General features: G+C 43.9%; 1 protein-coding gene and 1 long non-coding RNA gene across 2 annotated transcripts in view; one reads left to right on the forward strand and one right to left on the reverse strand.

The window, feature by feature from the left end:
- LOC142829993 (uncharacterized) overlaps window positions 1-9,531 on the reverse strand; it is a 31,758-nt gene extending 22,227 nt beyond the window's left edge. Inside the window, exons 1-2 of the long non-coding RNA XR_012904994.2 lie at window positions 9,312-9,531; window positions 8,552-8,684 (exon numbers count right to left, since the gene is read on the reverse strand). This is a non-coding gene — a long non-coding RNA (uncharacterized LOC142829993). The remainder of the gene's footprint in view (window positions 1-8,551; window positions 8,685-9,311) is intronic.
- LOXHD1 (lipoxygenase homology PLAT domains 1) overlaps window positions 1-23,170 on the forward strand; it is a 244,313-nt gene that overhangs the window by 121,940 nt on the left and 99,203 nt on the right. The window contains exons 18-25 of the mRNA XM_089779460.1: window positions 703-863; window positions 7,276-7,576; window positions 9,557-9,711; window positions 11,297-11,430; window positions 13,232-13,380; window positions 16,207-16,311; window positions 17,588-17,716; window positions 18,993-19,157. Coding sequence (XP_089635586.1) covers window positions 703-863; window positions 7,276-7,576; window positions 9,557-9,711; window positions 11,297-11,430; window positions 13,232-13,380; window positions 16,207-16,311; window positions 17,588-17,716; window positions 18,993-19,157 — 1,299 coding nt within the window. The remainder of the gene's footprint in view (window positions 1-702; window positions 864-7,275; window positions 7,577-9,556; window positions 9,712-11,296; window positions 11,431-13,231; window positions 13,381-16,206; window positions 16,312-17,587; window positions 17,717-18,992; window positions 19,158-23,170) is intronic.

A 23,170-nucleotide genomic window follows, 5' to 3' on the forward strand; every position in this document is an offset into this window, starting at 1 on the left:
ATAAGTGCATTAGTTTTCAATTAAACTAATTGCTCCACTTAGCACCCTTCCCACTACTTCCCACTTCGCCGTAGTTAATGTTGCAATGAGATTCTATTTTAAAAGCCCCCATTTTTGCAGACCTCTAACTTTGAGTTGGGACATTCACTTGACCTGAAAGTCAGTGGTCCGATTGAGAATATTTTTACCATCCACTATTGGACTCAGGGCTTCCGCCTGGGGACAGTGGGACTTGAGCTTAGACTTGGGCTCCTCTTTCTCGCCCTGTAGTAATTTTTGTTGTCAGAAGGGGGTCGCAGAGCACTAGATCCACTGCACTAGATGATTCATACCAATGTCTGTACTGAGTTTGGCTACTTCTAAAATTAGAACATTAGACAACTAATAACGCTTCATTAATGTTTGTAGAGCTGTAGATTTTTAATGCTACTTTATCAGACACATTTTTCAGGTGCTTTTACCAAAGCAGCCTGTGTCAGAGACATTTCTAGGAGGTACCTTAGCCTGTTGAGAGGCATTATCTGTGGATCCATTAAATTTTTTCTACATGGTAAAAATATCCTATGTGCATTATAGACAATAATTAATTTTCATTTCAGAACAATTTGATGCGCATCACCATTAGCAACCCCCCTCCAGATTTAAACGCAGGAAATGTGTGTATTAATGCCTCCGTTACATTTATTTTTTCTTTTGGAACAGTGGTAAATTACGAGGTGTCTATAGTTACGGGGGACGTGCGGGGAGCAGGCACCAATGCCAATGTCTTCATGCAGCTTTATGGCGAAACTGGCAAAAGCGAGGTGATCACCTTGAAAAGCAGGTCAAACAACTTCGAGAGGGGAGCAACAGATATTTTCAAGGTATGATGAAAGCAACCTTTACTCTTTACTTGAAGGGAAAGGAAGAAGAACCAAAATAACAAAACAGCAAAAGAACGCTTGTTTTTCCTGCACTATTGGCTTTTCACAAAAGATAAGCTAGTTTCACTTTCAGGTTCCCATGCCCTAGTATTTGGGATGCAGGCACTGGAAGGCTACATCTAGACTGCATTTCGGTATCCGAAAAAGCAATGCCGTGTCCAAGGAACGTGTCCACTTTTTTGAATTTTTTTTCGAAAGAACAGACGTGCTCTTTCGCCATCCCTGTAAACCTTGTTCTATGAGGAATAAGGGATGGCTCAAAAGAGCACTTTCTTTCACAATTTGGCACCGTGTAGATGTGCCAGATTTTGCAAGAGCCTTTTTCAAAGGTAAATCGAAAAAAGATATGCAATTTACGTACATTGCATATCTTTTTCTGATTTAACAATGAAGTCTAGACGTAGCCTAAGAGAAAAAAAAAGTTCATTTAGGCTTTGCAAAACATTTGTAACCCTATATTTTGGCTTAGACCTAGTGGCATTGTCCCTTATCTCAGGGGTGGGGAGCCGTAGTCCTGGAGGCCAGATGCAGCTCCCAACTTGCCTGGATCCAGCCCTTGAGGCTCAGACTCTCCCCAGCACTGGGGAACCCACACTGGTGCTCCAGTCTGCCCACCCACTTGCTCCACTGGAGGCTGGAGCACACAGAATCCACTAGGCTGGGCCCCCCCAGGCTCTGTTGTGCAAAGTAAGGTGGGGCATGTCTTTCTCCTTTTCAGTCGGGGGCCACGAGATGGGTTTTTCTTGTTTGTTTGTTTGTTTGTTTTTGTTTTTGCTTCTTACTTGTGTTCAGCCCCCTACTGATTTTTCTGTGGATCAGTGACCTCCGACCCCAAAAAGGTTCCCCACCCCGTCTTATGTTTTAATTAAGTTTTTGTATTTAATCGAAGAAAACATGTATGTCATAGTGTCATGCTTACTTTAGAATGTGCCATTGATCAGACATGGCACTTGCAATAGAGATACCGGTTATTGGTTCTCTCCTGCCAAGCCTTGCTACTGAAAGTATTACACTTGTTCCATAGGAAAGAGTTCTCCATGTGTGCTCATAGTGTTAGCAGAGGCGTAGAACTACGTCATCCCCCAAAGCATGCTGTTTTTAAGGGGTGCAACATATGCTCTTCTGTACTTTATTTGTTAAAGGTGCATTGCCCTCATGTTATTGTATTTGAGTACCACATGGTGCCTCTATGGTGTATCCTCCACTACCTGGGTTTGGAAGGGCAGTGCTAATATCCCTATTTGCAGATGGAGAACTGAAGCATAGAAAGATTAAGTGGCATAGGGAATTGAACCTGAGCCATTTAAATACTAGGTAAGTGCGTTAACCACCCACCTATGCTTCCCATTCTGCATAGCTCCCACCCAGCCTGCTTTTTTTAATAAAAGCACTGTCCCTGGAAAGGTGTCATGGGGCCACTTGGGCCTGGCAACCAAAGAGTTAGTGCAAGTACTGCCAGTCTGTGCAGATTGACCACTTCGTAGCACCTGGGAGCATAAAAGAGCTGAGCGGTAGGGCAGCTGCCAGAGGAGCAAGCCAGGCAGGGATAAGTTCCTGCAGGCAAGTTGGTGAGAAGCATCCCCTGGGTGACAACAACCCAAAGAAGAGCCAACTAAAGCCACAGGGTGCAGAAGCCTACAGAACCAAGGGAGGAAAGAAGGAGCTCAGGGCTCAACAGGAGAATGACTGAGGACTGATTCTGCATGCCTGGGTTCAGGGCCTTGACCTGGAACCCAGTGGCATGGGTGGACCAGTTTCCCTAGCAACCAAATGGAGTTCCAGGCCTCTTGAGGACAAGGACAGATAACCTTTGCCAAACATGGAGAGAAGGGGGCCCGTACACCCCAGCCGGACAGAAATTAATGCCCTTGCCTCTAGAATAGGTTGATAGAGATTCAGACATCTGGCCAAAGGGGGTGCTGAAGCACTGGGGCATAGTCCACAGGAGGTGAGGGCAACTCAGTTGCAGTCCCTGTGCTGTTCTGAGCACAAGGCTGCAACTCAGGGCAGGGCTGAAACAGGTCATGCAACGGAGGGCTAAACATTTTTAAAGGAAGGAAACGACAACATTAAGAAGTCCTGGGTCCAGCCTCAATGAGACGGGTAATTAATGACTTCTTTATACCTCATAAGAGGGAGGCAGCATGGTCCACTGGTTAGCGCAAGGAGCTCAGGGTATGTCTACACTACCCCGCTAGTTCGAACTAGCGGGGTAATGTATGCATACCGAACGTGCTAATGAAGCCTGGGATTTGAATTTCCCGGGCTTCATTAGCATAAAGCCGGCTCCGCCATTTTTAAAAGCCGGCTTGTTCGAACCCCGTGCCGCACGGCTACACGCGGCACGGGCTAGATAGTTCAAACTACGTAGTTTTTCCGAACTATCTGTACACCTCATTCCACGAGGCGTACAGATAGTTCGGAACAACTACGTAGTTCGAACTATCTAGCCCGTGCCGCATGTAGCTGCGCGGCACGGGGTTCGAACAAGCCGGCTTTTAAAAATGGCGGAGCCGGCTTTATGCTAATGAAGCCCGGGAAATTCAAATCCCGGGCTTCATTAGCACGTTCGGTATGCATACATTACCCCGCTAGTTTGAACTAGCGGGGTAGTGTAGACATACCCTCAGTCAGGAAGAGGCTATTTTTTTAAGTCTATTGAAGGAAGCCGGGCAGAAGGGTAGGGTAGGTGGGGAAGGGTATAAGCCCATGGTCACCAACCAGTAGATAAGGATCTGCTGTTAGATCTTGGAGCCTCTGACAGGTGATCCTGACTGGTCTGTCTGGGAGGCTATCAAGTACCAGCCCTTCAGATGGCCTTCCCCACACTGTCCTGCTGCTCCTGCCCAGAGTCTCACAGCTGCCTGAGAGCCTCCTGCTTGTTATGCAGAGTAGGGGAGACAGAGGCAGGGGGACACTGATGTCACTCTGTCCCCCTCTACTGTACCCCGTCTTCACAGAGTGAGGAAGGTGGGAATTGGCAAGGGGTGGAGCAGGGACTGGGCCTCAGAGAAGGGGTGGGGCAGGGGTATTTGGGTTTGAGGAAGATCTTGGACTGACTTAAATTCAAAAAGTGATCTTGTGCTTAAAAAGCTTGGAGACCCCTTGTATAAACATAAGTCCTATCATGAAGCAGAATAAGGGATACAACATTTGCTTTGTTCTAGTAAAGTTCCCTGTTAAGGGTTGAGAAATAAACGTGTTCGGTGATTCTTTACCATTGTCACATTATGCCTAATATTCTTCCTCAGCAGATCTCAGAGCACTTTATAGATGTTGGTATCATGATGCCCATTGTACAGATGGGGAGATGTAGGCACAGAGAAGCTAAAGTGATTTCCTTAGGTCACCCAGAAGCAGAGCCAGAAATACAACTTGAAAAAAAAAATCCATTACTCTAGTCACTAGGTCACTCGGCCTCCCTGAGGTAGTAATGTGCATTTCATTTTAGGGTCTGCCTCTGCCTTGCTTTGTGTGTTTGCCTAGCTCGGTTAACCCCCTTCAGCCTGCATTCTTCATCTTCAAAACACACAGTTTGAAAGTTTAGAGAGCCTTGAATGACCAGCACTTTATAAATGCCTGTCATTTGTTATAGGGAGAAAGGAGGGGTGGCAATATATTTTAGAAGACTAATTTCTAGTGGTCAGAGACACAAGCTTTTGAGCTACACAGGTCCATGAATTTCAAGGGTTAACTACTTAAGCTAAGCATTCTGTTCCACCTTGTATTTATCTGTGGCATTCTGAGTTTGTTCCCCAGACCCAAAGAAAAGCTCTGTGTAAACTCAAAAGCTTGTATCTTGCCACCCAAAGTTCATTCAATAAAATATATTACCTCAGCCCGCTTGACTCTCTAATATCCTGGGACCAGCATAGCTACAACACTGCATGTATCATTTATTATAACATTTCAAATACCAGCCATACATTCATGTATTTCTAAAGTAAATGAGCTTCCCTGACATATTAAATCTCACTGATTGTTATAAATCTTCTATGTAGATCACTCTATTTACATAGTCATGATTGTTTCCTATTAAATGCTTACACAATTTGGAAGCCTTAAGTTTAATGTGTAACCCATTTTCTGCAGTTTTCCATGTACATGAGGTACAAGTTTGAAGCTTTAGGAGATTAAGGATCTGTATCTTTCCCATCATTAATGTTTACAGAAAGATATGGGAAGGAATAAGACTGTGAGCTGCATGTTAATGAGACGTGCCATCAAGCACAGAGAGTGCTAGATTCATATGAACAGAAAGGCTGCAAAAGAGACCCTTTTCTCTATGCTGGGTTAGGTGGATTGATTTCAGTTTCCTGATAAACATCTCTTTTGCAATTAATGATTGTTTTGATCTGATAAAAATACTTCTAGGCTGAAGACATCTATGTAAAAAAGGCCAAATTAAAGCCGGAAAAGGAAAATAAGCACTGGGTTCATAGCATTTAAACTACATATCAGCACAAAACCCCCACCAAAACTACAAGTGTCAATTAGTTATGGGGCCACCAAGCTGAGAAACTCTGTCTAATGTAATGGTTCTCAAACTTTTTGGGCTCATGGCACATGTATCTTGATGACCTTTCATAACCCAGAGATCCCCTGGACACCCCAGAATGGACGCCCACCCACCAACCTCTCTGCAGGGCTCCATCAAGAGTGGTAGAGCTTGGAGCTAAGATTACAGCTACAAACAACCAGATGTGAACTTCTTGGGACACTGGGGAGAGGACTGGCAAACCAGACACCCCGCAAAGTATTGTTCCCTTATATGGCCTAAAGATGAGGTTGGGGAGGGGGATTGGGCAGCCTGGAGGTGAAACGTGGAGATTGGAGGCCTGGTAGTGTAGTAAGGAAGGAAATGGAAGTGCATTGGGGTGCTGAGACAGGCTATGGAGTCAGAGCTGTCTGGAGGAGGGGCAGAGTGCCAAAACACTCCCCAAAACAACACAGCCTTGTGGGGGTAGAAGGGTGATGAGGATTCAGGATCATGGGGGTAAAATGGGTTGGTTTGGGGCTGAAGGTTCCAGGGGTACAACGAGGGAAGATCTAAGGGCCAGGATGGGTAGTATGACAAAGGGTGTGTTGCCCAGCTGTGGAGGTGGTACCGGGGAACTAGTACTTAACTGAAGAATATGTTATCTGTGACCCAAAGCAGCAAGGTGTTCTTCTTACCTTGGTGGAAGACAGGACAGGTCAGGAGGAGCAGCAAGAATCTCCAAAATACCTGTCCCCTGACATATCCCAGAGTGACCTGTTGCACCCCATGCAAACAAACACCAACCACTCCCTCCCAGCTCTTGTCCCATGAGGCTCACAGGGTTTGGCATCCCACACTGGATGTTATGCCCTCTGGAGTTGCAGATCCATTCAGAGTTGGCTCACTCTTCCTGACAGGGGGACAGCCAGGCCAAATTTGTGTGAGTGAAATTGCTACCTATCACATGAGATTGCAATACCAATTAGCTCCAGTTTGTCCTGGCCAGCCCCTTGGTGACTTGACTTTGGGTCACAACCCACAGGCTGAGAAACCCTGTTCTGGCGGGGGCAAATCTAAAACAACTTGGTGCCCATTCTCCTATCAGCTTTACCGACTAGTGAGATCTACATCTACTCCCGTGTGTATAGCCTCCATGACTGCAAAGTCTGAGCATGGTACAGTCTTAATGGAGTTTATCATCGTGAGGTAGGGAAGTGTTATGGGGAACTGAGGCACAGGATAGATTAAAATACTTGCCCAAGGTCTCCCAAGAATTTTTTGGCAGAGTTAGGAATTGAAACCTAGTCTCTTGCATGCTAGTTCAGCATCTTCTCGACTAGAATAGCCTTCCACCTTGACTGGTTCACCATATTGCATTGCTAATATGCATTTAAGGAGCATCATCTGTATATACAGTATTTTACTAATCACCTAACTCCCCACATAAAAACAGCGCAAAGTCCACACTCCAAGAAGGTTGCAGACTCATTGAGATGAATTCAATGGTTAGCACGATAATTTCACAAAGGCCCAGCAACAGTGTTGGTGAGATCAGGAGGGGCAGGATCGGTCCCCAGTAGATATCATAGATGTTCTGTATGCCCTTGTGCGAGTCACTCAGTCTGTTTAAGATGCAGTTTGGTAAAAGCGAACAATACAATAATTTAGAACAGGAAATGAAAAAGAACACTCAATGCAGTTGAAAGTGGGATCTGGGGAAAGGAATGACTTGAGCCTCACATCTTACAGTCAAGGTAATAATGAGGTAATGGCTTTGGGTGTAATGATCTATGTTGAGATTTAAGTACCATCATCGGTTATGTGTGAATTATTCTATCTTCTTTCGGGCCTTGAACTTTTCTTTGGTGGCAGGTAGAGGCTACAGATGTTGGTAAGATCTACAAGCTTCGAATTGGACATGATGGGAAAGGCATTGGGGATGGCTGGTTCCTGGAAAGTGTCACACTTAAATGGATGGTGACGAAGGTGAAGGAGACAGATAAAAAGAAAAAGAAGAAGAAAAAGAAATCCAGTGAGGAAGAGGAGGAGGACTCCAAGCCAGAAGAAGTGATGGAAGTCTGTACATTCATGGCTCACCGTTGGCTGGCTACCAGTGAAGAAGATAAGGAGCTAATTGTGGAGCTGATACCTGAGGATGGATCTGGACTTGAGGGTAAATTTTACACAGTAAATATGTGTCAATCAATGCAAAAATTACCTTAAGTGAGCAGTACATAGTTAAGCACTCCAAAGTCTGGAAATACCAAAAAGTCATATAAATCTCCTCATTCCTACCCCTTTGTGTACGCCGAATACATTAAAGACCAAGTTTCTGCCAGGCTCCTATGTCCATCCTGACCCTCCAGTGAAATGGGAAAACTGCAAATTTAACAATGAGCAAAAACATTTTTCATGCCGCATGTACAGGGGAACTCTGCAACAAAATAAAAAATTCTGCACACACTATTTTAATATTCTGTAAAATTAGGCATATTTTATTTGTCAAAGTAACATAATATAATCTCACCTGTTTCAATTATTTTGATTTTAATATACCTCTCAGCAGGTATGTCTGTGACAATACGGGCATGTTTGACAATTAGATTTCTTACCAGTCATATTGATACAGAGCTTCGAATAATTTATTTAAACTGCAATACAGAAACATATTTCCTGCGCCCCTCAGAAGCGAGCAAACGCTGGGGAGAGTCCAGGGTAATGGAAGAAGTGAGGCAGAGGGAAGGAGCCAGGACTGAGCCCAGAAGGCTAATGGGTGTGGGTGGGAAAAGTATGAAACAGCGGTTTTTTTGTGAAGGATGGAGGGATTGTTCCAGAGTGGGGGAGCCTTTCCTGTGCACTGCCTGGCTGACCTTGAGTCTCTCCCTTTCTCTCCCTTTCAGTTAGTCACATTTGCCCCTGTCCCCATATATCCCAGCAACAGTCCTTCTCTGCCCCTGTGTGTCCCTGAACCCCACCTACTTCCTGTTCCCATGTGTCCCTGCAACCCCTCTCTCCCACCCTTGTGCAGCCCTGGCTCGATGCTGTCACCCTACTAGCTCTCATATGCCCCTCCCAGTATCCCCTCTAAACCCCAGTCTGCTACTCTCCTGTAGCTCAGTGTGCCTCACTCTGTCCCATGTTTCCTCACCTGGCCCTGCTGTGAGGAATGCAGCCACTTCCCCAACCTCTCCTTCCACTGGCTGGCTGCTCTCTCTTCTGGTGCCACAGCTCCTGGTGTGTGAAAGATACAATTGCAGCCCCTCTCCAGCACAATCTGTACTCTGCAAAGAGAAAAAAAATCTGAATTAATTTGGTGCATGCACAGTGGCATAGAATTCTCCCAGGAGTTAGTGTGTAATTAACCTGTGGTGTTTACTGCTACAACATGCCATCGAGACTAACGGTGTGTGTGTGTGGGGGAGCTGAGGGGGTTAAAAAACCCAGATTCAGAATTGATATGCACAGCAAGAATGTATGACATTACAAGAAAGAGGGTAAAAAATAAGGTCTAAACTCTCGTGCTTCACAGCAGAAGCAAACCTGGGGGGTTGGAAGAAACTTCCTTAACGGCTGGGTTATTCCACAGAAGTCCACTAGTGGTTTCTTGAAACTTCCTCTGGGGGGACCATCTAGTGTTAGCCACTGTTGGAGACTGAATATTACACTAGATGGGTGTAAGCAAGTGAGGAAATACCTTGGCTAGGGAAGGTTAAAATAAAGCTTGACTAAGAGTTCCTTTGAAGGCCCTTTCCTTAGAGATAGCTTTATTACTACAAAACGATGGGGAAACAAGAGCAAACTATTCAGAACATTTGGTCCCAAGCCATGAGGACACAAGACACACCCTTCTTCCTTGCTAGCCTGGCCTGCTGCCAGATCCTGTGAAGGGACTTCCTTCAGGGTCTTACCTCTTCCAGAATGATCCAGAAACACTCCTTTATATAGTTTCTGGCAGGCAATGACATGACAGACAGTTGATCCCTCTCCATCGTGTGCCCTATCTGGACCACAACTTGGAGCAAACCTCATCATAATGGGGCTGGCCATGCTTGTGCTTTTAGGCCATCACGTTGTCACAATGGACCACTGGTCTGATCCAGCATAACAGCTCCTGCGTTCTTATGTCAGCTCTTCCATGCAACTTCACTTTCAGAGAACACCTATGAGATTCATGTCATCACTGGGAACGTATGGGGAGCTGGGACTGATGCAAATGTCTTCTTGAACATCTATGGCGAAGGAGGAGGAGACACTGGTGAGCGCCAGATGAAAAGGTCCAACCACCTGAACAAGTTTGAGAAGGGCCAGGTAAGGCATTAATTAATCACTCCAACAAGTGAAAGGTAAGTATGATCCTCCATCCTTGATCCCAAGCTGCTGGTCCTTCTTTGCTATGTCCCAGTAAACCTCAGACTCTTTTTTGAATTAAAAGTTTGAACGTCTGGTTGAATTAAAAAACTGATCCTAAAAGTTACACTCATCTGGTCAGAATGCAAAAACAGTATCAGGTGACCGATGTGCCCAGTAATGATTAAAAGAGTGTAGGTTGATGTGGAATTGCTTGTAAAAAATCAACCGAGCAACTGCCATTAGCAAGTGTTATTCAGAGAATAATGTTGAACAATGAAAACAACTGAAAAATGCTGGTGAGCTGCTAGCCAGCAACTTGCAACAAGCAAAGAGGCTAAATTAACCACATAATCTGTTTACTATGGATTATAAAATCAGATCTAATAAGACTATAATCTGAGCATCATTCTTAAGTGGGAGGAATTCCAAGAAACAGACATCACACCTTATGCTTTTGGTAGCAAAGGAAGCCCAAAGTCTATCAACAAGCTAATTGCATTAAGATTTCTAAATAGCATGACAATAAGGGATGTATTTTCAAATTGTTGTTGTTAATGGATACATTTTATGGACTCTGCAAATGACAAAGGGAAAACTTCTTCAGTAGCTTCCACCAAAAGAAATACTTAAGTCCCAAGGAGATTTTCCATGGACTTAAAAGGCCTTTGCATCTAGTTTCAAATGTTTCATTGCAAAGTGGGTTCCAAGAAGAGATGAGGACTTTGGAAAGATTCAGTTGTGTCTACAGTTGCACTTGTTGGTCAAAACTTTTGTCGTTCACAGGTGCTGAAGCCCACCCCTCTGTGAACAACAAGGTTTTGTCATGGCAAGTGCACATGCGCATGCTGCTTTGTTGGCAAAAGCATTCTCCTGCTGACAAAACAAACAAACAAACAAACAAACCCTGCTTGTTCCAAAAATGCCAGCAAAAAGGATTTACAAGCATCATCGCATCTGAAGAAGTGGGTTTTGCCCATGAAAGCTCCTGATACTATATGTATATTTGTTAGTCTCTGAGGGTATGTCTACACTCCCCCGCTAGTTCGAACTAGCGGGGTAATGTAGGCATACCGCAATTGCAAATGAAGCCCGGGATTTGAATTTCCCGGGCTTCATTTGCATAAGCGGGCGCTGCCATTTTTAAATCCCCGCTCGTTCGAACCCCGTGCAGCGCGGCTACACGGGGCACGAACTAGGTAGTTCGAACTAGACTTCCTAGTAGGAAGTAGGAGTAGTAGGAGGGTAGTCGAAGTAGGAGGGTAGTGTAGACATACCCTAAGGTGCCACAGGACTATTCGTTATTTACCAACTTCTAGCGACAGGGCTGTGTTGACATAGCCTTGTCATTAAAAGCTGCCTGGTGTAGAGCTACCCTGAGAGTTAGGAGGGACAGATTGAAGCTGGTGATCATATGATTTTAGTATCTGAGAAAGCTAGAGTTTGCACTTTTTTTAAAAAATGGAAAAAGTATCCTGGTCAGGGCACTGACTCCCTGTAGTCTCAGATGAGAAACAAAAGTCTGCCTCTGCTCCTGCTCTTGCAGGAAGATATATTCACCATCAAAGCCATTGATCTGGGAGTACTGAAGAAACTGCGGATTCGTCATGACAACTCCAGCAGCAACCCAGCCTGGTTCCTGGACAGAGTGGAGATTGTTGATCTCAAGGACGACACCAGGTGAGCCGATTGCTGCTCTCCATTCATGCGATTGGATGCATGGGATTCAGACTTCTGGTCAGATAAATTTAAAGCCTTAGAAATACAAAGAACATCATGACTGTGTTACACGTGGTCACGAATCCAGATTGGGTGATCCTCTTAGAATGCTAAAATAATGATGCTGTTGGGAGCTCCTGTGGAAAGTTACAGATGCAAGCAACCCTAGGAGCCCAGCTCTAATGGTGTCAAACTGACAGGGAGCTCCAGAGAGCTACGAAAAGGGGCTTAGAGACAGTGATGAGGCAGCAGTGTTCCATATTGATAGCTTTGGGCTGTGGGAAATCCCCTGAGATCGTCTGAGATCAAAGTGGAACTCAGGGACCAATGACCTTTGGAAGCAGAATCTACCATTTCTTCCAGGAGGGACATGCTCCACTTGAAGGAAATTCCTGATGCTACTCCCTTGCTTACTGACCAGTGCTTTGCTGGAACCGGAGTGAGGAACTCAAGACTCACTCCGTTGTTTGTAAATAAGAAGTATATTTAGCTGTGAAATAGTGATAGAAATGTAGCCGTGTTAGTCTGGTGTAGCTGAAACAAAATACAGGACTATGTAGCACTTTAAAGACTAACAAGATGGTTTATTAGATGATGAGCTTTCGTGGGCCAGACCCACTTCCTCAGATCAAATAGTGGAAGAAAATAGTCACAACCATATATACCAAAGGATACAATTAAAAAAATGAACACATATGAAAAGGACAAATCAAAAAAGGACAAAAAGAACACATATTCCTGCGCATCCAGAAATATAATTTATGCTATCATGTGCCGAAAGTGTCCGTCTGCTATGTACATTGGACAAACGTCTCAGACACTTTGCCAAAGGATCAATGCCCACAAAACAGATATTAGACAGGATCACAAAGAAAAAACAGTTTCTTGCCATTTCAACCAGAAAGGACATTGTCTCAACGACTTAATTACCTGCATCCTGCTTCAAAAGCCTTTTAAGACTGCACTTGAAAGAGAATCCTCTGAACTGTTATTCATGCTAAAATTCGACACTTTACGCTGGGGTCTTAAAAAAAGACTCTAGTTATCTTACCCATTACAAAGATAGCTTCCCCAATTATCACCTCTAATATCATTAGCTCACAGACATTTACTCTCCTCCCCCCCCCCCCCCCGCATCTCCCTTCTGTTCTGAAATTTGATTTGTCCTTTCCATATGTGTTCATTTTTTTAAGTGTATCCTTTGGTATATATGGTTGTGACTATTTTCTTCCACTATTTGATCTGAGGAAGTGGGTCTGGCCCACGAAAGCTCATCATCTAATAAACCATCTTGTTAGTCTTTCAAGTGCTACGTAGTCCTGTATTTTATTTAGCTGTGAGACTATGAAGTGGGTTGTGCCAATGGAAGCTCGTGATACCATCTACATTTTTTGTTAGTCTCTAAGGTGCTGCAGGGCTATTTGTTGCTTTTAAAGTTTATTCAATTACAGACTAACATGGCTACCCCTCTGAAACTTATTATCTCTTGCGTTATTTATCTGCTTCTGGGCTGCACAATTAAATGAGCCAGGTGGGATTAACATCTTAACGCTAGTACCTATCAGCAGACATCAGTCGTCAGGCCCAGATTAAGTTCACACAAAGGGAACACAAGTTGAGGAAGGAGACGCATTTATGCTTTTCAGCTTTGAGTACTGTTACTCTTTGTTAACTTGCCTCTTATCTTTGCTAATTACTGTTGCTCATGGCTGCGAAGTGCTCTGAAGATGAAAAGTCCTGTGTGCCCTTGTTATTCTTGCAGGTATTACTTCCCATGCCAGCGGTGGCTGGCAGTTGAGGAAGATGACGGTCAAATTGCCAGGGAGCTGGTCCCGGTGGATGAAGCATTTATAAAGAAAGATTCGGACAATGATAACCAATCTCTTGCATCTCTGGGCCTGGAACAAAAAGGTTCTCATCTGTCTTGTGTTTCTTTCAACATGTAAAAGGCAAAGGCAGCCAAGTTATTAATAGCTCTAAGAGCATTATCAACTAGGCTACGTCTACACTGGCATGAATTTCCGAAAATGCTTTTAATGGAAAAGTTTTCCGTTAAAAGCATTTTCGGAAAAGCGCGTCTAGATTGGCAGGATGCTTTTCCGCAAAAGCACTTTTTGCGGAAAAGCGTCCGTGGCCAATCTAGACGCGGTTTTCCACAAAAAAGCCCCAATCGCCTTTTTCACGATCGGGGCTTTTTTGCGGAAAACAGTACTATGCTGTCTACACTGGCCCTTTTGTGCAAAAGTCTTTCGGAAAAAGACTTTTGCCCGAACGGGAGCAGCATAGTTTTTCCGGAAAAGCACTGATGATTTTACATGAAATCGTCAGTGCTTTTCCGGAAATTCAATCGGCCAATGTAGACAGCTGGCAAGTTTTTCCGCAAAAGCAGATGATTTTGCGGAAAAACTTGCCAGTCTAGACACAGCCCTAGAGTATTTGGTAGGCCATGAAAAATTCCCCTCCTGGATCATGAGATTAAGTGTGAATAAAGTATGAAATACACTGGGCATTGAATACACACACACTCCTCCCATTTCCATGACCTATGCTCACTTTGAACCCGATGTGCTGAGAGTAAAAAGATGACACTCTTTCCTTGGATGGCAAACATCTGTAGGGTTCCTTGTCAGTTTCAGTCTCTCCCTTTCTCTTGCAAAGGTGTGAGTGCAATACCTCTGAACTGGAATGCGCAGCCAGCATTAATACCATAGCCAGTTAGTAGTGTTAGCTAGCAATGGGTGCAAGTTTGGATATGAAACTAACCAGGACTAAAATCAGAGCTTTGTTGCTATCAAGGGAAAGAGCTTGAAGATTTATCTTTCATTCAGTACTCTACCTATTAGGGGCTGTGTGATGGGGCAGAGCCGCCCTGCACTGGAGATCCTCCAAGCGCCGTCTGTCTCGTGGCCAGGTGGGTACGGTATAGGTGGTGCGCCAGCTGTTCAGTGGCTGCCGAAAGCGCACATGGCACTCAGCCGCAGGGGATACGTGGCTGCACAGGAGAGGAGTGGACGCCGGGCGGACGTAGAGTGACGTCACCGCCGTCGGTACACCAAAGGGTGGGATGGAGCTCCGACGTAGAGGCAGAGTGCCCGCCCAGGAGATTTAAAACCCCAGAAGGAGTGTAGTAAGGGGAGGGCGGTGAGGAGAGGAAGGGCACAGTCGGAGGTTGCCCGTGAAATTTGGACCCGGGGAGGGGAGGCAGACCCGAGAGGGGGACATTGCTCCTGCTCAAGGGCCGGATGCGGGGAGAGGAAGTAGCCCAGGGTGGGCAGAGGAGCCTGAGGACTGACGCGTTACGGTGGAAACCCCCGCCAGTCGGACTGGACTACGAGACTAGTCCGTGTCCTTAGGGCCCTGGGCTGGGGCCCGTGAGAGGAGGCGGGCCCGGGCCCCCCTTTTCCCTGCGACCCTTGAGGAGGGGTGTCTAAAGACTGAACGGCAGAGGGGCACATCAGCCGCAGTACCAGGTCGGACTATACCAGCCGCAGACTGGACCTGGCCAAAGGGCCGATTTCGAGACACTGAGACTTAGGGTGGGGTGGAGGGGCGCACAGAAAGGTGGGGACAAGGGGATGGACGAACAGAAGAGCGGATGCCTGGTCACAGGCTGTAAGCAGGAATATTCTCCTCTCCCCTCTCCTGCCCGACACATACACACACTAAAAAAAGCACATGGCAGCTCCCTTTAACATCTCAGGGACATGTGCAATTGTGTAATCTGTTTATGCCTCGTGCCAGCTCTGCTTACATTTATCTTCCTGAAACTACCTTGCATCTAGTGTGCTTGATTGCCCACACTGATGACTGAATAATGACATGATCATAGATTCCTAGAATACTTGAATTAGAAGGGACCTCGAGTGGGTCAGCAAGTCCCCTGGCAAGACCCAGCATCATCTAAATCATCCCTGACAGATGTCTGTCTAACCCGCTCTTAAATATCTCTAATGATGGAGATTCCACAACCCCTCTAGGCAATTTGTTCCATGCTCAGCCTCAAGGACCTGATCCTGCACGGTACTGGGTGTCCTGGGCTTCCACTGACTCCAGTGGGAGTTGAGAGCCTTAAGCTAAGCTTCTACATCCATATTTAGACAGCTGAACAAGTGGGGTAATTTTTAAAAAATGTTGAGCATGCAGCAGGTCCCATTAACTTCAGTGGGAGTTTCTGGCTGCTCATCACTTTTGAAAATCAAGACCCTCCTTTAGGTGCCGAAATATGGATGGAGGAATCTAACTTTAAGCACCCATTTTTGACAACCTTGACTTGGTAATTTGTAGTTGTGTGGAAACAACTTCTAGGAATTTCCATGGTTCTTAAGAGTTTGCCATCCTTTTTAGATGACAGTTTTGTGGAAAACTATATACATCTACCTAGTGAAAGCTGTCTGTATATATAAAATCTGGCGCTATATTAATGTAGATTGCAGCAGAGAATGAATCTGAGAAGCACGAGAGACTCCCAAGAGAGAAATGGGAAGTCTGAACAGCCCTCTCCTCTGTAAAGATGGAGAAAGCATTGATGAATGAAGAGTGGTCAAGGATCACGCAGTCTAGCAGTCCTGTTTCAACCTAGCAAATATCAGTAGAGCAGACAGGGATTATTGTCAGAGCTTTAGGAATGCAATCTGACTGTCCAAAATAAATAAATAACACATGCAATGAAACAGGAAGAAATAGAATTACTAGCAGCTCAGTGTTCACACTCTCAAATTAAGAAATGCTTTTTGACAGCTAAATCAACTACTTACACTGTGAAAGTGAAAACCGGGGACAAGAAAAACTCTGGGACAGATGCCAATGTCTTCATCATTCTTTATGGAACTAAAGATGACACAGGTAAGAACCAAGTACAGCGCCTGTATGAATGAAAGAGATGGTGTCCATGTCATTGGTATAACTGACTGAAATGACCAAAGAGAGGGGGGATTTTTGCTTGTCTCAATACAGTATTTGTTTTTAGTTAAGATGATGTCATATTATTGCCGTATGTCTTTATGCTTAATATGAAAGTCAGCGTTATTTAGCATTTTAGGTACTAGGAGCCTCAGCTCCTGCAAATCACTGCAGTTCCATGGACTAAAATAAAGCTAGGATAATTTATACCGTCTGTAGATTTTACGGCACCACTTAAAAAAAATTTTTTTTTTTTTACTATAGCAGCCGAATTGTTGAGATCATAGAGTAAAACAAAGGCTAGGAATACAATACATTGGTCTGGGTCAACTCATTTGTATCCCAGCAAGGAATCAGCCCACTCTGGAAACCAGGCTCGCCTTCAACTGCTGAGACGTTGCAGAAATATTTGATCTGTTGATGAGCAAACCCTGTTGGGACTGACGCAATGCATATGTAGCGAAGTTTAGGATCTGTGAAAGTGACAGACGGTGAAGAGAAGTGTAGGGCAAGTCCCCTTACACAACTCAGAACACACCTTTTGCTGGACCTTCAACAGCGTATTTGCTGCAGCATTGAAGGGAGACATCTCAACTGAAGGGAGAAATTATGTGTATTTTGGGTAGTTTTGATACAATTGAAAATCTAGTGTTCAGTGTGACAGAGGACAGTTTTGAAGCCAAATCTCCAGGGGGGAGAGACCATTAATTACACTGCAGCCAAACCCCTAGTTCCTGTTTACAATCCCAAATTACTGATTTTTATCCACTGTCCCAGTGATGCTCAGAGAGCAGCTAATGAGCTACAAGTTGTTCTTTAATATGTCTCCTGTGGCTCTTTACAGCACATGATATTAAAGCACTTGTGATGTAATTATTAACCAACCCAAGTTATTAACCAGTCAGCCTAAGTGCTGAAAGTAGGGATGTAGGGGATGCTGCCACACCCCCAGGCTTGAAGTGGTTTCCATCATATGCAAGTTTTACAGTTTGGTGCAGTGACTCTCAATCAAGATGCTTTTACTATGTTGTTAGCCAATTGCAGTTGATAAAATAATAACCTTGGTCTGTCAATTACTGTGAGAATAATTATACGTAGAAATCTATAGATACACATACACAAAGTAAATGAAACGATGAATTCCCACAACTGTGATACTGAGGTCTGAGTATCACTGGGACAGTGGATAAACAATGTCTGTATGTGCTGCAACCAACAGGGATAATCAATCTAAAGGCCTCCAAAACGAACAAGAACAAATTTGAACGAGGGAAGTTAGATGAGTTTACAGTGGAATCTGTGGACATTGGAGACCTGAAAAAAATAAAGATTGGCCATGATAATAAAGGTAAGATGACCTGTTATAATAACATGGCTTTCCTTTTTCCACATGGGGGAGGTTATATTTGGAAATACGAATTTCATCAGGTATTTATTAACATGCTGGACATTATCATCATGCTTGGTGCTTTTCAGACAAATAGGCCCTTTGCCCATGGCGCCTACAGTTAATGTAGACATGGTACAGCAGCAAACAATGTGTAAAACCATGTAAGTGGTGCTGAAGGACTACAGTTTTTGCATTGTATTGTAGGCAATAATATTATAGCAGGAGGAGTAGATGCTAGTCTGGAAAGGCAGATCAAGAAAAGTGAACCTTGCAAGGGTATTTCTGTACAAATCTATTTTTCTATTAAAGGGGTGATGCCAATCCTCTGTCTGGCTTTATAACCACCTTGTGGCTGATATTCCGGGCATTCCTACCTGACTGCTATGTTTTAAAATGATCTAGCTTTTAAAATGGGATCCCTAAATAATAAAGCCCAGGTGATAACATCACACAAATGGCCCAAGTTTTCAAAAGTGGCTGGTGGTTATAAGTGCCTCCAGTTTTGAATACCTAACTTCAGACATTTCAAAGGTGCTTGATTTTCAGAAAGTGCTGCAAAGCCTCCCTCTGGCTTTCTCTACACTGAACAATGTAAAGCTCAGCCACAGCAGAGCTTTAAACTGGAAGTGTGGCCACAGCACGAACACTGGAAGAGAGCTCTCCCCGCCTCTGTGTAAACCACCTCCACCGGGGGAGTAGCTAGTAGCGTGGAAAGCGCCGGTCTCAGGACTATAGCCTGGTTCACTCTGGCACTTTACAGTGCTGTAACTTGCTGCGCTGGGGTGGGGGGAGGAACAGGTGTTTTTTCACACCCCTGAGCCAAAAAGCTACATGCTGTATAGTGCCAGTGTGGACTTAGCATCAGATAATGTGGCCCATTTAGTGGCACACTGGACATTCAGAATGTGACGCACCCAAACCTCTTGCCATTTTAAAAAAATGGCTTCAAGTTCTGGTAAAAGAAACAAAGGTGTTTGAGAGTCGAATGGTGATAGTCCAGCACTGCCTGGCCTGTGAGCTCCGCCTGTGTTCTGGCCCTGGTTTTAATTCCCTCTGGGACTTTGGGCAAGTCATGCAGCAGTAACCTGCCTACTCTGAATGACTATTTTTTGTAACACACAGGATAACACTCACCTCTTTCAGAGGCCTCTTGGGGAGGTTAATTAGTTCACATCTGTAAAGCACTTTGCTGGTGAAACACGCTATTCACTTTGAGTGTCACCTCTTGTTCTAGGTGGCTCCCCTGGCTGGTTTCTAGCATGGGTGGAAATTGATGCTCCATCACTCGGACAATGCCTGAAGTTCCCTTGTGGCCGTTGGCTGGATAAATCAGAGGACGATGGAGCCATTGAGAGAGATCTCTTCCCTGCAAAACTGCAGACAAAAGAATATGTTCCATGTATGTAGAGTGCTGCTTCCTCTCAGACATTGAATGGCTCATCTCTAAGCCCCCTTCCTATCCGTTTCCTTATTTCAGGGAGGTGGGAATCCATTGCTCTGTTTGTCACTCATTCACAACTTGGGGGCTCTTGTCACTTCTGCATCCATGGCATTTTTAAAAATCTACTCTTTCCTTTATTAGGAAAGATGTTCCAGTACTTAAGGTGCTAGCCTTGGAAATGGAGATCTATTCCTTGCCCTGCCACAGACTTCTCATGTGACATGGGCCAAGCTACTTTGCCTGTTAGTGTGCCTCAGTTCTCCATCTGTAAAATGTGGACAATAGGACTTCTCTTCTTCACAGGATTGTTATCAGGATAACTAACCTTAAAAACTACAAGGCACTTAAAAACTATGAGGCACTCACATATGACAGTAAAGGAGACCAAAGAGCCACCATAGGTTTAGGGATTCTACCTTCTCTCCCTGCCCAAACCCTGGTTCATGTCATCATTTTTTCTTATCTGGACTATCCTCCTCTCTGGCCACCCTGATTTCACTGTCCCCTCTTCATACTATCCACCAGTTAGCAGCAAAAATAATCTTTGGTGTCCCTCCCCCATGCCTTTTCCTCCTCTGCACTCAGCCCAATGCTGCAGCATTTAATTTCAGAAAGGGGAACTGCACAAAAATGAGGAGGTTAGAAATTAAAAGGTACAGTGTCAAAATTAAAATCCCTGCAAGCTGCATGGAAACTTTTCAAAGACACCATAATAGAAGCCCAACTTACTGTGTTTTTTAAATTAGGGGTATACATTCAAGAGAACCAAAAATGTACCACCAAGGCTTAACAACAGGTAAAAGAAGCAGTGAGAGATAAAAAGGCATCATTTAAAAAATAGAAGTTAAATCTTAGTGACAAAAATAGAAACATAATCTCTGTCAAGTTAAGGGTAAAAATATAATAAGAAAACCTAAAAAGGAATTTGAAGAGCAGCTAGCCAAAAACTCAAAAAGTAATAGCAAAATATTTTTTTAAATACATCAGAAGCAGGAAGCCTGCTAAACAACCAGTGGAGCCACTGGACAATCAAAATGCTAAAGGAGCACTCAAAGATGATAAGGTCATTGCAGAGAAACTAAATGAAGTCTTTGCTTTGGTCTTCATAGCTGAGGATGTTAGAGAGATGGCCAAACCTGAGCCATTCTTTTTAGGTGATAGATCTGAGGAATTGTTCCAGATTGAGGTGTCATTAGAGGAGATTTTGGGACAAACTGAAAAATTTAACAGTAACCCATCACCTTGACGAGATGGCATTCACCCAAGAGTTCTGAAAGAACTCAAATGAGAAATTGCAGAACTATTAACTATGGTTTTTAACCTATCCTTTAAATCAGCTTCTGTACCTAATGACTAGAAGATAGCTAAGGTAGTACCAATATTTAAAAAGGTCTCTAGAGATGATCCTAGCAATTACAAACCAGTAAGTCTAATAGCAGTACCAGGCAAATTACAGCCGGTCCCTGAGTTGCGAACGGTTGATTTACGACCATTCGCATTTACAACCAAAACTCCCATTGACCGGTCGTAAAAGCGGTCCTTGAGTTATGAACGTGACCCACGCTTACGAACAGCGCAGTTATGGCAAATGTTTGGTCCATAACTCGTTCATAACTCGAGGAGAGGCTATAGTTGAAACTATAGTAAAGAATAAAATTGTCAAACGCATAGATGAACATAATTTGTTGGGGAAAAGTCAACATGGTTTCTGTAAAGGGAAACCATGCCTTACTAATCTACTAGAGTTCTTTGAGGGGATCAACAAACATGTGGACAAGGGGCATCCAGTGGATATAGTGTACTTGGATAGCCACAAAGCTTTTAACAAGGCTTGACCCTCACCAAAGGCTGTTAAGTAGAGTTAGCGGTAGTGGGAGAAGAGGGAAAGACAGGAAACAAAGGGTAGGAATAAATGGTAAGTTTTCCAAGAGGAGAGAGGTAACTAGTGGTCCATACTGGGACCAATCTTATTTAACCTTTTTATAAATGAACTGGAGAAAGGGGTAAACAGTGAAGTGGCAAAATTTGATACTAAACTGCTCAAGATAGTTAAGACCAAAGCAGACTGTGAAGAGCTTCAAAAAGATTTCACAAAACAATGTGACTGGGCAACAAAATAGCAAATGAAATTTAATGTTGATAAATGTAAAGTAATGCACATTGGAAAAAATAATCCCAGCTATACATACAATATGATGGGGACTAATTTGGCTACAACTACTCAAGAGAGAGATATTGGAGTCATTGTGGATAGTTCTCTGAAAACATCCACTCGATGTGTAGCAACAGTCAAAAAAGCAAACAGAATGTTAGGAATCATTAAAAAAGGAATAGAGAATAAGACAGAGAATATCTTATTGCCTCTATATAAAACCATGGTACACCCACATCTTGAATATTGCATACAGATGTGGTCACCTCATCTCAAAAAAAGTTTCTTGGCATTGGGAAAGGTTCAGAAAAGAGCAAAAAAATTATTAGAGGTTTGGAAAGGGTCCCATATGAAGAGAGATTAAAAAGACTTGGACTTTTCAGTTTAGAAAATAGGATTCTAAGGGGGGATATGATAGAGGTCTATAAAATCATGACTGGTGTGGAAAAAGTGAATAAGGAAAAGTTATTTACTTGTTCCCATAACATAAGATCTGGGGGGCACCAAATTAAATCAATAGATAGCAGGTTTAAAACAAACAAAAAGAAGTTTTTCTTCATGCAGCACACAGTCAACCCGTGGAACTCCTTGCCAGAGGATGTTGTGAAGACCAGGACTTTATCAGGGTTCAAAGAAGAACTAGATAAATTCATGGAGGTTAGGTGCATCAATGACTATTAGCCAGGATGAGTAGGAATGGTGTCCCTTGCCTCTGTCATAGGGTGGAAATGGATGCCAAGAGAGAGATCACTTGATGATTCCCTGTTCTGTTCACTCCTTTTGGGGCACCTGGCATTGGCCACTGTCGAAAGACAGGATACTGGGTTGAATGGACATTAGGTGTGACCCAGTATTGCCGTTCTTATATTCACTGACCATGGTGTTCCCTGTCTTACAAACATATTGTCATTTTATTTCTACATAAAACAATAGGGGAGGAAGAAAGGATGATGCTTGTATCCTTCCCCCCACCATCCCTTGTGCACTCAGTCTGCTGTCAGACACAACTGTCCCTGGGTTTGGAATAACACACGGGGTGAATTTTAATACATAGCAAGGCCTCTCCACACATAGATCACACTTCAGCCCTAAGGATCAACAGTGTCACACTTCCACCTTATGGGACTTATGCAATGCGTAGTCCATGCACTTCAGAGGAGTGACTGTCACTCATAATACTATGGTTTTGCTTCTCACTGTGTTTTTCCTGAGCTGTGGTGTTAAATTCTTGATACCTAACTTGAGTGGGTAAATTATTAGGGGGTATTAAATATCTTAAGAGTATCTGGAATGCCAGCTCTTCATGTACAGCAGGGCTAATCAACACATAGCCTGTGGGCCTCATGTGGCCTGCAGCCTGTTTGTTTGCAGCCCGCGGGTGAGAGCCAATACAAAAAAGTAGTCAATATAATGGTCTTCTGTTGATATGTGTTTTAGTAGTTACATTCCTAAACTGTCATTGCTCATTCAAAGTGCTGTCATATGGGTGGAAATCGAGTAAATATTGCATTTTATTAGTATCAGCAGAACTGATGTAAATGTGGCCTGTGTGTTGTGTGGTCTTGCCTTAATCTTTGTATTCATGCCCATCAGTGTGAAAGAAGCTATTTGCATATATTTTCATGTATATGCAACCACACTTAAGTTGTCACCCTTGGCATGTGCTATGAGTATCATTATTGCCCCCAGGTATTCCAAAGTTACGTAGCCCTGATGTACAGTATGTTCAAAGTTAATTTGTGTCAGCAGCCCTTTTTCAGCATCTGCAACCAGCAATCAGGGCTATGTAGCCGGAGACTTGCAAGATTCTAGAACCAAA

Source organism: Pelodiscus sinensis, chromosome 6, assembly GCF_052426305.1.
Source record: "Pelodiscus sinensis isolate ZL-2025 chromosome 6, ASM5242630v1, whole genome shotgun sequence".
Lineage (NCBI taxonomy): Eukaryota > Metazoa > Chordata > Testudines > Trionychidae > Pelodiscus > Pelodiscus sinensis.